Here is a 17,137-nt window from a genome sequence, read left to right as displayed (position 1 = left end):
TCTGACTCACGATTACTACCTGAATTGGAAAAAAAAACAATAGTACCAATAATTTCAATTTTCGATCTTCTTTTGTTAATTTCGTTTTTTAAACAACAACATTGTTCGCGTTCCCGATTGTAAGCAATTGGTCTTTTTAGTACCTCAAACAACTATAAAAAAAAACTCGTAGCTTAAAGTAGGTAATTTATTTACCTAGCTGACACATTTCACTAAAAAAGCAACGTAACGGGTTTGCATTTATGTTCTTTGCTTTACTCTATATAGCGCAGTTTTTATACTTACTCGGGCAACGAGGCCACTCTATAGCACAGCTATAGGCAGAAACAAAACAGGAAACCTTTTTTTTAATAACTGATAAAACATTTATCTTTGAAATGATGCTGTTTATAAATAGCTTTCTTTATTGGTTATTTGATTGACGCAAGAAAACGTATATTATTACAAGTTGTAGATAAGCTTGACATTAGGCCATGGTAACGCCAGCGATGTGTGTCACATTGTTATTACTGTATAATGATTGTTGCTATATGTAGATGCCAGATATGTCAAGTAGTGACCTAAGCGCGTACGATTTGAACTTTGTCGTATTAATAAAAAAAATCAAAGATATTTACCGAACGTATTGAGATAATAGCGAAGATGTTTATTAACTTTTTTAAATGTAAATATAATGTGTAAAGAGCATTTCTAGATTTTTTTTGCATCAAGAGCAATTCCGTGTAAAACGGAACGTGATTCGGTCCGATCTTTTTATAAAGCTTTCTGATTTCCAAATTCCTTTCACTCGACTTATTTTTAAACGAAGAAGTCAACTACAATGTTGTCATTTATACTTGTTAGTTACATTGTTTTAGTTTAATATGATAAGTTATGTGATACGGAGAATAACCGTGTCTTTGTGAATCTGAGCACGCAATCGACGCGCGACTAACAGGCGTAGTAGCGGTCACTTGACATTAGAATAAATCCTACGTTTTATTCTCCTGCAATATCTTATCAAGTACAATACACTATTTAAAGCATAAATTTCGCAACAAATTTACCCAGACGTTTTAATCGTATGTTTATACCGTCAAAAAAACGGGCTCCTAATGTCTCTTAAAAATAAAACGTGCTATTCCGTTTCTTTGTACATATGGTTAATTCATATCGTGTTCTACAGGTAACGGCGTGTTCAAGATTGAGGATTCAGTGCGTGTCGCCAGGCTCTGGGGCAAGAGAAAGAACAGACCCGCGATGAACTACGACAAGCTGTCGAGGAGTATCAGACAGTACTACAAGAAGGGGATCATGAAGAAAACTGAGAGGAGTCAGAGGCTCGTCTACCAGTTCTGCCACCCGTACTCCCTATAGATATCGTAGGCTATTTAAGTTATGTACATAATTTATTTACGTTGTATATAAGGGCGTGCGCCGCGGTAATGCGGCCGGGACGATGGCTGGTTGCGGTTTGCGGCGCCATCGCAAATCGCAGCGCAGTCGCCGAGTTTGTTGACTGCCGAATTTTCACCGACCTTTGTGTCGACTTGTCAGTCGTAAGGCGGGAATTAATAGGCGTCATTACACTATCCCTCCATACAATTCGGGAAAGGTAATTTTCTCTGGAATTCTATTGGACGGGACTATTTGCTGTGTTATGTATTAAGTTATTTTTACCAGCGACTAGACGATCGCGACCCGATTTTTCGAGTTAACAATGGGTTACCCTCGTCGAAAGTTGGTAATGTTTATCCCATATATCTATGATATATTTCTAGTACGTTCTATGAACTTATAGTTAGTTAAGTGTTCTGTAAATATTAAGAAAAAATGCGTCCTCTGTTGTTTTGGTACTCAGAATAGTGATGTCATCGAGATTATTCTCATTTTAAGTTAAATTGTAAAATATTATTTTTATAAAATATGAAAATAAGAAAAATGACAGTGTTATTTTATATTAAAAATATTTAAAAATGACGAGTTACGTCACGTATTGCAATAATTAAGTTTAGTATTAGTTTTAATGTTGGCGGTGGATTTATCTGAAGCTTCTTTTGATTTGAAATTAATTATAGTTTTGTGCCAAATAGACGTTTATTTATTCGGGACAAAAGTGTATTGTAAATTGCTTGTAAATTGTATATCCCGCCGATTGTAAATATTGTATTGTGGAAAATATTTGCAATATCTGGTTTTGGGATTATAGAGTAAGATTAGGCTAAAGTTATATTAATAAGTATACATTTATTACAATGTTAACGCAGTTAGCGTTATTATAATAATTATTATATTGGAAAAAACTAATGTAGTTTTTATAAATAAATTTGTATGTCAAAATAAAAATAAAATGGCCATCAAACATGTTATTTTATTTTTCCGGATACCTACTGAGAGTATATGTTATAATTTGTGATCACTTAATGATGTAATTTACTCGTGGTTTTGGTTACTAATAAATATGTTTGATATTATCTACCGTATGAGATGAGCGGTATTCACAGTTTATGATTCTATAGGTTTTAATTAAAATAAAACTTAATACTAGGTGCCTACGGGGTGGATTGGCAACATTTTATAGGCAAAACAGCATTTTATTTACCAAAATCAAAAACGTGCCAGTAGAACATTTGACGTTTATATATAATTGACCCAGTTACAGAATGTAATAACATAATTTAAACAGAACAAAACCTATATTTCTATAAGAAACTTCCAATTAAGTTAAAAATATAAGTTCGGGGGAACTTGTAAACCAATGCAAAACATTTGAAACTGTTTAAGCCTCCTATAATGGAGTAAAAACAAATATTTTTTCGTGTATGTTTGCTCAACATACAATATTGAGAACTAAACGCCCTTATCAATTCGGGAACAGGAATTTAAAATAATAACAAACAATTTTTTCTTAGGGAAAATGCCAAAAATAATACAAGGTACTTTGCATTCTATTTAAAGCAAATACGTCACAACTAAGTACTAGTTAACCTATGTTTACATTACATCGCCTACAAAAACAAGACAATATTCAAAACAAAGCATTTTTAAACAAATAAGCTCAAATCTGGACCATGTTGCGTCAAATTGCGCAAAAATGACGTCATGAAACGCCAACCGCCAAATTCCATGAGTGAAAGTGCCTTTCGCCGGCCTCGGGGAGGGGAGGACGACCTCAAGGGGGGAGGGGAAAGGGGAGAAGGGGGAATTGTGTAAGAATATCACTTTATGCTTTAAGTTTTATTGTTTTTGTCTGGGACAGTTCTATTACGTGCATGTAGCGTGGAAATCTTTTTGATTATTTGGTCCGCCGATAAATTGACGATAAGTGGAAAATTACGAAGAGCTGGAATTATACCTACAGATAATTTTAATCATTGAAGCATTTTTTTTGCACTTGGGCTTCTGATAGGGAATCGGTCTAATTACTATTTAAATTGTTGCATTTTCTTTTGGAAACTATCGAACAGTCTATATATATCCTCACGATTTCCACATGCAATGGAGATATGAATCTATTTTTCATACTTAACAAAGCCAAGTCTCATATTGAAATGAAACTACTTTTACGGATTTTATCGCGGTGATAGAATCCGTAAATAAAAGTAGTTTCATTTCAATGTCTAACATTCGCGTAAACCTAAGAAACCACCTAGTTTCATATTTCAGGCTTTAAGTATCAATATTTTGAAAAGGCTAGATTAGTCACATATTTCGACAGAAAAATGTATGAGTGTCATTTAAGAGGGGCGCGCCTAATGCAATTATTCGGACAGAGATTAGTCATAGGCCTTAAAATGACTAAGAAAATACACGACATTAAAATGTCAAAGAAGCTTACATGGATATTTAGATATCTGTGGGCCCACCGCTGGGTTTTAAATTAATGTTATTGTAATAGTGAATACGCATTATATGGTTTAGATGAATCGCTTAAACAATAATTTAATAATTTCCCTTAAGATGGGTCCTCCTGGTAAATTGCTACCTACCTCTTGTTTGTTATGGACACAAGGCTATGCCCTACATAGTGTCAGTGTAGAGCGGTCTCTGCACCAAAAAGACAATAGTTTTGGCAGCAAAGGTTGTGTTGGCTAACCCCTTGGGTATTGACTGCAAACCCAGTAATCGTCACGGGTTCGGTCCCCCTTAACACCAGCTGTTGTGTTCCACGAATACTCGGTGTGTCTTTGTGCATGTGACTTGCATGTTTGGGAAACCCCTCACGACACGAGAATTAAATTCTTTACTTCAGGATTTCTTGTTTCATTTTTTAAATAAAACAAAAGAGAATAAGTAAAGGGTTATTGAGTTTAACCCCAGGGGCTTACCCTTTACTATCCTTGCATATAAAACCCAATAACTTCAATACAAACAATCACATTATAAAAGATAAAATTACAACTCGACTACTATTATTATCGAGTGTATGCAAATAAGGCGGCACGTCATTAAAATAGCTAAGAACAACCCATTGTACGGTCGAAAGGTCGAAAATGAACTTTATCTCTTTGGAATAGAAGCGATATGAAATCTTACTAGTGGTGTCTACATGTCCAATGTCAACAACATGTCAAAATTATTGAGTGACTGATGTGGAGACAGTTTTTTGTTAGATAATGTTTTTGATTAAGAATTGCGAAGCTTGGTCAAACATAATATTTGTAAAGTGTGGGAATAAATCTATATGTTTGCGTAGAATAAAAAAGAATATATATGTTATAATATAATAAGTATGGCAAAAAAAAATACTTCAGCATAGGCAACTGTTTGATAGGACTTACAAAAAATTAGAATAATAATAGATAACTTTATAAAAAAATACAATAAAGAATCATTATGGTTAGACGTTTTAGTTTGTCAACATCAGCTTTCAGTCCGTCTTCTTTATTGATATTTGAAAACATACATCAGTTCATCACCATTATCATCAACAGCCCGTCTCAGTCCACTACTAGACATCAGCCTCTCCCATGGCACGTCACTAACCTCAATCTATGGCTCTGCTTCTCCAATCTCGAGCAGTGGAAGGACGAAGGACTTCAAAGTTGATAGTTATGATAGTCACATGCTCGTCAGTCGTGCTTACTTCATTGGAAAATTCAGATCTAATTATAACAGACCACGATGTCTTCAACGATTGTGTCATCAGATTGGTCACTAAGGGATTTACCAACAAATATTGTAGTTAACCACAAAGTATCTACTAGAAAACATTTAAAAAGAACACAAAGTTTATTTAATATTTAATGACACTTAAAAAACTTAAAACCCCAGTTCTTGAAGTCATCTTAAATGACTCACAGAACATTTAGAAGAATTAAAGAGTACTGTTAGGTTATCACGGCGAATCAATTATTAATTAAGATGGCGAAATGTTATGCTATTTTGGGCAACTTCTTTTAAGTATTCAAGAAACTATTTCGACTTATTTGGACATTTTAGGATTTTTTCTGCCCAGACTTTGTAATTATTGGGGTATTTTTCACCAGACTTTAGAAAGGAATATGTTTTTTAAGAAACTTTTAAAACAGCTTCATTAATAGAAGATTGTGGTTTTTAACCTAGGCTAAGTTAAAAACCATTAAAGCATAAGTCGGACTAGCAACACAACAACTAGGTATACTAAAAAACGAATCGATTGGGCAATTAAGCCTTTTTGAGCCTGACATCTTAAGGACGGGCAGACAGTCAGACAATAACGGTGCCTTAATACTACAAATGTCCGTTTTAACAATTTAGGTACAGAAACTTAAAAAGGTTACAGTCTCCCTTGCAATAAAGGTGGGAACAAGTGTATCATTGATATTCAATTTTGATCCGATAGTACCGATCCGGAACACTCAGACTCATTTGCTGCAGACTTTAAATATTAGGTATACAACTTTAAATATTATTCTCAGATGTCTCAACAATCTCAACATGTTACAAGAACCTTAAAGGAATTAAGTAGAAAAATTGCTTCAAGAAAAATATTTCCTAAAAATCTCAATCCTTGAAATTCTTAACATATTATAATTTTATGTGTTTGTATGAAACAGGTGTTCAAACAATTTCTAAGCCCCGAGATACGAACAACAAAACACCAGATCAATCTGCAAAATTAGCTTACAGCCATAGGTCAACCAATTTTAAACAAATTGACCATAAATAAAGTCGTTTAATCACTTGGAACGATATTAAACACTTGTGTATGGCTGGTGTGATTTAAATAATTTCTTATGTATCTGTTTGTGGTCTAAGTCAAAGTTGGGAGCGAGTTCGTAGTAGTGCGTAATATTTGGGTGATCATTGTTCCTTCTTCCTCTATATGGCAACTAGTGCTACGGACTTACCACCAGGCTAACACACCTTCAAAGTTGTGATAGCCGGGAGTCGGATCGGATCATCGGATATGAGTCCTCCACCGTCCTATGTGGATATGAAGGAGTGCAATTGTGTTGACGCACACGATTGCGCATTCTAATTAATATGTCCCGCGCAGCTGTAGCTGAAAATCGGTTAGGACATTAGACAGAAATAAGAGTATATGTAATACATGTATTAATAAGTAATATATATTATTTTACTTAACTGAAAAACGAATGTGTGAAGCAACATAAATTAATTAATTAAATATAAAAATTTTGAAATATAAAAATATTTTTCTGGGCTCTACCTACTCGTTCGTTAAAGCATTAAAATATGTTTTTTTAAACCTTTCACGTGCTCAAACGGTTTTTCGAATTACTTAAATTATGTGGCAAGCTATTATAAGACGAGAAGAATCATAACTGTTATTTCATGAAAATAATGTAAAATGTGAAATGTTTAAAAGCGCAGGTGAGCAGAGTCGGTAGAGTAAATCACCTAATCATTTATATTAAACTCTGTTTAAATGATATGCCAATTAGTGAATTATGTTGATAAATAATATTACTATCTAATAAATCCGAGATAAGTTTGATGGATGCATCAGTATCAAATCAAAAATATTATTCATACTTATTAATAGCTCGTGGCTAAGCTATAACCGCATAAGTGATTCAATCACAGGTTAAGCTATGCTTGACGCGGTTGGTCCATAGATGGGTGACTATCTTTGTCATAACGAGTTCCTCCGTGTTTTGGAAGGCACGTTAAATTGTGGGTCCCGGCTGTTGTTCCTACACCTTTGACAGTCGTTACAGGTAGTCAGAAGCTTGAAAAGTCTGACAGCCAGTCTAACCAAGGGGTGTCGTGTTACCTAGGTAACTGGGTTGAGGAGGTCAGATAGGCAGTCACTCCATGTAAAACACTGGTACTTAGCTGAAACCGGTTGGACTGGTAGCCGACCCCAACATAGTTGGGAAAAAGGCTAGGCCAATGATGACTTATTAATAGAAGGTAGTCTTGCGGTTCTATACATTGATTTGGGCTATATGCATGAGGTACAGATTCGATCCTGAAGCAGACAAAGCCCCAATTTGGCTTTTTCAAGTTACATGTTCTTTTTTAAATATCCTTAGTCACTACTGACAAACTGTGACTTCACAGTGTGAAGTTAAAATCGTGAGGAAACCTGGATTAACAAATTTCTCAATGCGAAATCAACAACAACCCGCAGTGAGCTAACAAGGTAACCAATGCAAAAACCTTACCTATACGGGAAGAAGGCAGAGGATTGTGCCTAGCAGTGGAACCTATAAATATTGGTATTTTTAATTAATTACTTAAAGGAAATTAGTGTTTCTAGAACAATTAATTATGATTTGTGTGGATAGAACTTCAATGTCCAGGTGGAAGTTTTTTAAATTTTCCTCATCCGAGGCCTCGCGTTGTTTAAATGCAACGTATTATTACTATTTTTTTACAGGACCACGTAAAATGATTCAAACTTAAAAAAGTAAGATATCATTTTAAATGTGATAAATAAATTATCTTCAAGCAATAATCTACATAGATACATTACTGTCTTTAGATAAAGCTATCTACCCACCACTGTTTAACTCGTAGTATAAAATACCTACAAGTATTTTAGTTTTTCCGCTACCGCTTATCGCTTCCACGTGTCCTAATGCGATATTTGAAGGTCGGCTACATTCCGAAATTCTGAGTCCAGTAAAGTCGCCTGGTACGAACGGCGCGGCGCTCCTAAGTCGCCACCTTTATGCATAATGACTAAGTCTGTTGACTGGGCCGCTTCAGTTTGAGCTTTTAGGTATTATTTAATGAAGTTTTATCAGTTCGTTATTTATAGAACATCAAATAATTTATTGATTACAATTTAGAAATTTATTTATATATTTATTTTATTATTATTATTTTATTCTTAAGATTCGAAAAACAGCTGTATAATATATTAAAACAAAAAAAGTACATAACTTAACTATTAATAACTAAGTATAACTCAATAAGCTTTTTTATTTTTCATTATTCACCAATCAATATATGAAAGTTAAAAATATTTTTTCACTTGCTATGTTAAAATAATTGTAATCCTACATCCGAAGCTTTTAACCTTAAAATGACTTTACAGTAAAAGTGCTGAGTGTAACAGAACGCTTCGTTTTGCGTAGGCTCTATTCGTGACGTCACAATGACGTCATAAGATAAGCGTTGACATTTGACATTTCAAGTAGCGAGTCTTTGTTTTTAGTTATGAAATAAATAGTATTATCAATAATAAACATAAAGATGTGCTAAAAATAGAGAAATACTAACTTTGTGTTGTTACCTTTTCATTTGCTGCTGTAAATTATGCTTAGTTAGTTAGTTATTTGAAAGATAAGTGAGAATCGTATATTTGAACTTTACGTGGGTTTTACGTAAAAATCCTTCATGATGAAGCCTGGGAAGAGCGGGGATGAGAAAGAGGAGATAGCTGAAGTGCATACATCATGCCGATCACCGTCTCCAAAGCAGAAAATGAAAAGATCACGAAGTAGATCGGGTTCACGAAAAATGTCAAACGGTCACACAGCTCCCGACGAAATAGTGGTCTCTGAAGAACCTGCCAATGACAAATCTAAGCGAGACAGCTGGATAAAGTCCGAACACGAGTCCTTAGACACAGAACTACCAATACACGATCAAATAAAACAAGGTATCCTAGGTTTTGTAGAAAAAGAAATTAAGAAATCAGATAAGAATCCTTCATTTGTTTTTTATTCTCATGACCCGAATGGCTTGGATGAGAAGTTCATGAAGTCTCTGTCGAGACCCTCCAGTGGACATAAGGAGAAACGGAGTCCGTCTTACCGTAAGAAAAAGAGGCATTCTTCTAAACACCGAGACAGGGACTTACATGATTTTGAAATACCTGGGTCAAGTCTTAGTGCTTTAGAAAGGGTATGTACTGTCTTATTCGTCTTATTTGTATTAAGACATGTTGATATAAAAGTTGTAGAATATGAAGTGTCATTTTTAAAAATATATAAAAATTAATTTCTAAAAGTTTTTAGTTAATTAAAAAACTATTTACTCATTTATTAGTTACATTAATTAATTGGTATATTACATTATTCAAATTCTCTTCAATTCTCTACTTGGTTTTTGTTTATTGTCCCTTAGCTAACAATGTTGCTAAAGTTATTGTTACCAAGTTTATGGGAGATGAACTGTTAAGAGGCCCTAGTAGCTGCTCTATTTAAGTGTTTAAATGTCAAAACTACAATATTTTGACTCATAAGTTTTTGTGTTGTAAGCTAAAGGATAAAATATAAATTTCCATGTAAAACCCTTAACCTTAACCCTTAATCAATGTTAAAATAAGAAAATTAATCAACTAAAACATAGCCATAAATATTATTTTAGGTTGATGACTACTTAAAAGAATATAACAAGGATGAAGTAGTTACCCTTAGCGGTGAACTGGAAATAGAAGCTAATGATGTGGAGAACAATAATGGTATATCTAAGGAGCTCCGTCACAAACCGAGGAAGACGAGACGGAAAGTCAGAGACGAGCGCCAGGACAGTAATGCTAATGGCAGAGATATTAGTCCTAAAGTGTTTAAGAGCAAGTCTAAGTTGGGGTCAAAGCCAGGTAATTAAACTTCAATTAAAATACTTTAAGCTCACAGATGATAGAATTTCGGTTTTTTAATTCCAATTCAAATGTAGAATGTTGTGTTTGGACTGACGGGCTATCAAGGTAAAAGTCAAAGGTTTAAAACTTATACATTATACTCTGCTAGGTATACCTGAGAATTTGAAGGAAAACTTGAAAAAAAAATTAGTAGTACATAAACCACGTGATAGGCAGGCTTTTCGAATGTCAAAGTTACATTGGTTAGCACCCCGTATCGCCCACCCTTGACTATTTTCTAAAACTCCAGCCATTGACAAAAAGCAGCGAGATAGACTCCACTCCAACACTCTGTATTCAATCGACATTAACACATAGTGTTTGTGCTTGTTAAACATATCTTAGTGGACAGAGGGCTTAAAAATACATTTCGCTATTCAATACCTACCTATTTTTAAATTCCAGCTCGTCCGACAGACCTCACAGCCATGCTGGAGACTCTAGAGTCCAGTATGCCTTACCATGACCAGTACATAGACAACCCATTCTCGTCTCCATCGCCACTGACGTCACCGAATGACGATAGACTAGACCCGTTCGGGTCTCGCAGACCAGAGAAGATATATATGCAGGGTGGCGGGACCTTCCGAGCGGTGTCCAGGGATAGGATTCTGGAGTCCCAACAGTCCAGAGATGGTGATAAATATTTAAGGTGAGTTGTTGAATAGATATACAATTTACGTATATTAGATACTTTTTCAAGATCCGAAAATGCAAATTTTAGTCTTCATATTATAAATACCACTTATTTAAAATAATAAATATATTAAGGGATAAGGTCTTCTTATTGTGAACAGGAGATAAATATTTCAAATTCCATATAAACGTCATAGTCGTCGCTGTGAAATAGTTATTAAAGTGAAACCTTTTAGATTTGACATTATTTGATAAACTACTGTGTAATTGTACAAACTGTAATGTAAAATTTATGTCACAGGCTAATTCAACAACTAACCATTACTCACTTCACGAAAAATAATGTACTTCAAAACTAAACCTTACCACTCTAATCTTAAAGTCTAATTTCCCTTACTTTCAGACTGGGTGACTTAACACCCTTAGACGTGGCGCTAGCAGTCCAGAAGGCTTGGCGGTCATCAGCGCCGGCCTGTCACGGTGTTCTAGGAGGCCTGTCTCTCATGCACCTGCTATTACTGAGTTACTCCGATGCGTTGGATGCAGGGCATTTGTCTTTCCATGCTGTTGTGACTATGCCCTACGTAGCTACGTATTATTTCTTCTGTGTCCTGTGTCTACTATCGGTTTTGGATAGGTTGGTATAATTTTTACTTCTTCATAGTTTTTTTTAGATATATGTGTACATTTGAATATGTTTAAGCGAATTAAGAGGCAGTAAGGTAATTATAATATTCATTTTTATTTTTATTTCTTATCTAGTGAATAATCATGTAAAATGCACAAAAGTTACAAAGCAATCCTTCTCTTAAAAATAAACCTTCTCTAAAACACTATTCAAAAAAATATGTTTATATAGTGATAAATTCGAGTTGAGATATGGAAACAATGCAGCAAAGTTGAATTCCTTATTTTGTTTAAACGTTTATAAGCATTAAACTTTAATAAGACCTGAGTAAATGTCTTACTAATGGGCCAGTACAGGCTAAAAAAGCCTTAATAAAGTTACTAATGTGCATTTATTAACCCTTCTCTAACATTTCAGACTAGACGTAACCAGTTTAGACCTGACCCGCGGCCTGCAGCCGTACTTCCAGCCTATTGTGCTAGTCATGTTGTACACCGCGTGTCTGCTCGTGTGCACAGCGGCCCGCATGTACGACGAGCTGATGGTGTACCAGTACGCCCCACTAGTCAACAATATCACTATAAGTGGGAATGTTACTACGGTGAGTTTATTTTTATAAATGTTTGGTCGATATCTCACTATACAAGTGTTAAAGAATGAAGAAGGTTACTACCAATCTTGATGTGAGTGACGTGTCGCGGGTTCGATCCCCGTGTAGGACAAGTAATTAAGTTACCCACGAACGGAGTGCCTTTTTGCATTTGATTTGAATTTTCGTGAAACTCTATAAAAAACTGATTAAAATCTTTTTGCGGTAGTTTTTTTTTTATATCCAATTTTGTGTTGATTTTTTACAAGACCTTGCTGAGTAAGTATACCCTTGTACGAGCTAAACGTAAATTTCCAGTGAAAAGCAACATCTGAAAGTAAATTGGTCGTAATAAATCGTCGTAGTAAATCGTCCATAAGCCATTTGCCACTTACGCAATATAAAGTATGCTTATATTAGTTTCATCCTTTTATAAGACTTAATTAGCCAATAATACCCTCAAAAAACCATCTAAGCGTACTTCTAAATAATTATTCTTCTTGTTTCTGATTTCAGCCAACCATCCCATCCTTCTACCACACTTGGACGCACTTTTCGATATGGCGAGCGGTACTCTCAATACTAGGCCTGGTGTACTTCATAATATCGAATCCACAAGACTTGGTGTTCACGAATCTCAGTAAGCTATTACAATTCAAACATTCCTTGCAAAGTATTGGATGATTCTCGCTTAATTAGATTAATTGTTGGTAGTTGTATGAATGTTTGTATGGCCTAGTGTAATGTGGCAAGGGTTAAATGTACATGTTTGAAAATAATACTGGCTTCAAATGAAACTCCTGATTTTATATTTTGACATATTATATATATTTGAATCAGGAATTAAAATTTCATTTTATCAACTAAACTTTAAAATTTGTTATGATAAATAATTAATTATAAGACTTTACAATATGCACAATGAATTCATTTTAAATAGACAATCTGATATATTATACAATATAAAAATGAGTAGGTACCTATTAACCATTTATTGATCTCTCAAATTTGACAAAACTGGCCATGTACAATGTACATATATTACCTTTGCCACACAAACTCTTATTTACTAGACAATGTCGGTTATAAATACATAATGTATGAAGTGAATGTTGGCTTCCATTGTATAAGTAAGCTAGTTCGACATTTATCACCTTAAATAGGGTGCATTTGTAGCACTGATCATCTGACAGCTGTCAAAATAAGCGCGAAACTCGAGACTGCTATTTTAATGACAGCGCCATCTGTGTGTACATCTATGGAGTTAGTCTTTCTTAAAAACATACAGCACTGTTTTGTTCAAAGTTTATCGTAAAATAAATCTCATTCCATACAAAATAGTTTTAGGTTTAGTACATCCAATAATATTTATTTGTTTTTTTTTATGCTCAATTTTTTTTCGTACTTTAAGTTCGCATTGCTAAAAGCACAATGTACAAGTATAGGTTTAATACGCACAGTTGCGTTATTTTAAAAAGAAAATAATTTATTATTTTGTCGTGGTTATGGTATTCTATTTAAGTTTTAACTACAAATAAGACTGCTTCTATTCAAAAGAATTGCATTTAATTTTATATTCTAACTTAATACACTGTTTATATTAAACATGTTAATAAACCCACAAAAACCTCTTGTAAGGAAATGAATAATATGTACTTAACTGTATTTTTTAAAACTTCTAAATACCAAAATATATTTTAAAAACCTTAATCTTACTTGAAACCAAAGTTACAAAACATTTTGCCAAAATATAAAACATAGTCTAATAGAAACACCCACCCGTAATGTTTAATAAATGCTTAGATCTTTCAACAATTTGTGGACCCCAGTCATATTGCAACAAATTGAAAGGCAAGTCAGAAATTGAAATTATTATATATAGTAAGACACAACGGAATTTATATTTATTATAACACTTTAACTAATGCAAGTAAGGGATCCTTTTGTATCTGTTATTAAAAAATACTTGCTAAATAAGACTAATTTAAAATATGAGTTGCAAATAAAATCACTTTCCCTATCTAAAAATAAAAGTAACATATATAGATACTTGCTAAAATATATCACTAGCTATAAAAAATATTAGGATCATAATTTATTAACACCTTTTGCAAGATTAATATTCAATTGGTAACAGATCTATAGGTAATAAATAATACAGAAACATATATCTAGTCGTTATTTTTAAGGGACCATCGCTAAACTAAATCGTTTGCGGCAGCTACTTAAAATATCTTTAATATACTAGTCCAAGAGGTCAAAACCTTAATAAAGATCACTGGCTTCTGAAAACGTACATAAAAAAAGTTAATGATCTGTCAAAACAAGGGCTGTATTGATTGGTACATTTGATTAACCAATCGCATTCAATGACCATTTTGACAGGTGATTAAAATCCGAAGCTAGAGGTCAGGATTGACTTAAAATAAAATGACTTTAAATTATAATTTAAGTTGTGATGTTTGGTCTGCAGGACCAATATTGGCACAAATATTGGAATATGTGATAAGAAATGTTTATTCGACGCATTATAATTGATTCAGTGCTATATCATAATAATATGTTATTTACACTTCACACTATTTATTGCAAATATCAATGTATTGCAGGTAGTCCATAATATAAGAATAATTCTAATAAAAGAAAACGTATCATATCTCGATTATTATAAATGCTATTTTCAATTGAATAAAAATATTCTAGTCAATGTAACCCAAGTCTGCATAATGGGTGGCTGTAGCACAGTTTTTATTTGCAAACCTTTTTACATGAATAATGTGTAAGGCGTGTAAGCTATATTGCAGACTTGGCTATAAAGAAACTATTTATAAATGCATAGTGCCTAAAAAGCACTGTTTATAATAAATTAAAAAATATAATTACAAAAGACCGTTAAGATATTAATACAATTTTATCAAAAAGAAATTAGAGGATTCTTTGTTTTTTTCCTCTGTCAGATCGTGGCTTGATTCGAAATTATAGACATAATTATTAAAATAATATTCAACAACTGAGTTGCTGATTAATACTTTAGGTTATGCCACGATTTCTTGTATAAAAACAATCTTATTCAGAAAATGTAAAACGATACAAAGAATCTCTTTATTAAATTATGCAACGGTTTACTCACGCTTATTTATCGGGACTGCCCGATTAGTTTTGGTCTCATGAGATGACGCGGCGGCGGCAGCGATAAATACGCCTGAGTAGATCATTTTATAAATAAATTGTTTTTCTTAATAGTTTTGTATTTATGTTGGATGAATTTGTATCAAAATAGACGTATTTCGAATACTTAAACGCAACTTGACACGTCCTTTAATGTCTATCTCTTGTTACTTTGCACCTTGAAGTAACAGACAAAATGAGACTTTAAGGCGACTGAAAACTAAGTGAGGTTTCAGTATTCGGTCTTTATGCCGAACATTCCTTGTTAGTATTTAACTGTATAGTAAAATAATATCGACTGTTGACAGATGTAATTCAAAATAAAACCATTGATTTGTGATATATTATTGCGTTTGTTTTATTTTCCCATAAAAAAATCCAGTTTGGTATAATTTATGACGTTCAACGCCATCTATGACTTCAATCCATACTAATATTATAAATGCGAAAGTATCTCTGTCTGTCTCGCTTTCACGTTTTTGTATGAAACTTTTTGGAACGGACTTTAAAATAGTCATAAAATTTCAATGTCACTTCGTTTAGAAGGCGATTTACACACAGCACTCTGAATCACTGGTATAGGCTGTGAATTGGATCTTATTTTACATTTTCCCCTAATAAATCCGTTGATACCTAATACACGTACATCGGCCGACCGCGCGGTATAACGCTGCTCTCACCTACACAGTAACCGCCTCCCCGCAGGAGAGCGTTGTACCGTTTGTATTTAGTGACCTTAGTTTATAACAGATGGCGCTATATATTGTTATTGAATTGATAAAAAAAAACAACGTTGCAAAGTTTTTTGAGTTACCTAGTATTTAATTTATGCTTATTGCACACATAACTTTATTACCATGAATCCACAAAAAATCCGAATACTAAAATATATCAAAATACATATTATTATACTAGATGTAGATGTATACTATTACCAATCGGCTTTACTTAAAATAGGACTTTCCAGAAACAGAAGAGTTATTATATTTAATGCGTAGCCTGTAGGTATTAAAGTAAACAACATTTCTCTTGTGGTAGACAAAATATTTTAAGACAAACTTTGGCCTTACTATTTACCTACAGATTTTATTACCCTACACATTACGTAGGAGTTAGGGATTAGGTAAATATTGTGTTACAGGATTAAGTTCTCGTATTGTAGATGGTTATTAGAACAACTAATTGTCTCTGTTCAGCACGTTTTATTGCTGCAAAAAGTTAAGTCAGTTTGTTAACTAAGAAAGTGGTCCAGTTTTGAGAAATTTTATGTGTAAGTAAAATAGAAAAAGGTTAACCTTATGGAAATTTAGTAGCTATCAGAATATGATGGAATAGGAACAGGGCCGGATCCAGGGGCACAGGGGCCCAGAGGCAATAAGGGAGTGGGGGCCCCTTGGTTCAAGTTATTTTCATTCAGTGAAAAATTTATCGTGCTTTTTTTAGACGCCTACTTTGGTGGTGGGCCCCTGGTCATAGTGGGCCCTAGGCACTGGCCTAAAGTGCCTAATGGATAATACGGCACTGTTAAAATCAAGTATTTCCATAATGCGTGAATTATTTTCAACCTTAGCATAATATACCGCTTTTTTATCTGTCATAGGTAAAAGAATGCCAAATGCAAAAAATAATCTTCAAATATTGTAATAAAGGAAAGATTTACGTGAAAACGCTGACGTTGGACAAAAATATTCAAGATTTCTTTTATCGTGTCTCAGCAGGAGATTTATAGGACGTTCCTATTAACATTGTGTCTGGTCCTAATAGGTTCAAATTATAATTTATTGTGCTTAGGTTCTAAAGCTAGTACCTAAAAAAAAAATTGGTCTAGTTAGCGACATAATTTTGTGTAGAGTTCAATAAAAAATGCAAATGTTAAGATAACATTTTGCAAAATAAATTATCGTATCCACAATTTATAAACATATCCTGAACTAAGTTTATTTGCAAAAAAGATTGATTAAAAAAAAACCTTGTATTTTCTTCGTTCAACTCAAAGAGAAAATTGGTCTAAGACTTGTCACGTGAGTTCCAACGAAAAGCTCTAGTTCAGCGGTTCTATAATGTCGATCTATTTGATCTTTTATCCTAGAAA

At 33.6% G+C, this 17,137-nt stretch overlaps 2 protein-coding genes across 5 annotated transcripts in view; both read left to right on the top strand.

The window, feature by feature from the left end:
• The window catches only part of LOC113506994 (DNA-binding protein D-ETS-4), a 38,294-nt gene extending 36,136 nt beyond the window's left edge, over positions 1 to 2,158 (top strand). For all 4 annotated transcript variants that reach the window (XM_026889859.1, XM_026889863.1, XM_026889850.1 and 1 more), the window contains one exon: positions 1,166 to 2,158. In XM_026889859.1, coding sequence (XP_026745660.1) covers positions 1,166 to 1,356 — 191 coding nt within the window. In that variant the 3' untranslated portion in view covers positions 1,357 to 2,158. The remainder of the gene's footprint in view (positions 1 to 1,165) is intronic.
• A 6,374-nt stretch (positions 2,159 to 8,532) lies between these two features.
• Positions 8,533 to 15,392, top strand: LOC113506986. Its single transcript, XM_026889838.1, has 6 exons — positions 8,533 to 9,285; positions 9,751 to 9,982; positions 10,430 to 10,676; positions 11,064 to 11,297; positions 11,706 to 11,889; positions 12,394 to 15,392. The coding sequence occupies exons 1-6, from the start codon at positions 8,776 to 8,778 to the stop codon at positions 12,559 to 12,561; spliced, it is 1,575 nt and encodes a 524-aa protein (XP_026745639.1). The 5' UTR covers positions 8,533 to 8,775; the 3' UTR covers positions 12,562 to 15,392.
• The last annotated feature ends 1,745 nt before the right edge of the window (positions 15,393 to 17,137 follow it).

Source organism: Trichoplusia ni, chromosome 2 (genome assembly GCF_003590095.1).
Source record: "Trichoplusia ni isolate ovarian cell line Hi5 chromosome 2, tn1, whole genome shotgun sequence".
Taxonomy (NCBI): domain Eukaryota; kingdom Metazoa; phylum Arthropoda; class Insecta; order Lepidoptera; family Noctuidae; genus Trichoplusia; species Trichoplusia ni.
This window is presented reverse-complemented; position numbering and strand designations above follow the sequence as displayed.

What these genes read in the sequence shown, in the direction of transcription:
- LOC113506986 (XM_026889838.1), top strand. Translation starts at nt 8,776, where the DNA reads ATGATGAAGCCTGGGAAGAGCGGGGATGAGAAAGAGGAGATAGCTGAA. An exon ending in GTCTTAGTGCTTTAGAAAGG is followed by an intron (nt 9,286 to 9,750) that starts GTATGTACTGTC and finishes ATATTATTTTAG; the next exon opens with GTTGATGACTACTTAAAAGA. An exon ending in TAAGTGGGAATGTTACTACG is followed by an intron (nt 11,890 to 12,393) that starts GTGAGTTTATTT and finishes TTCTGATTTCAG; the next exon opens with CCAACCATCCCATCCTTCTA.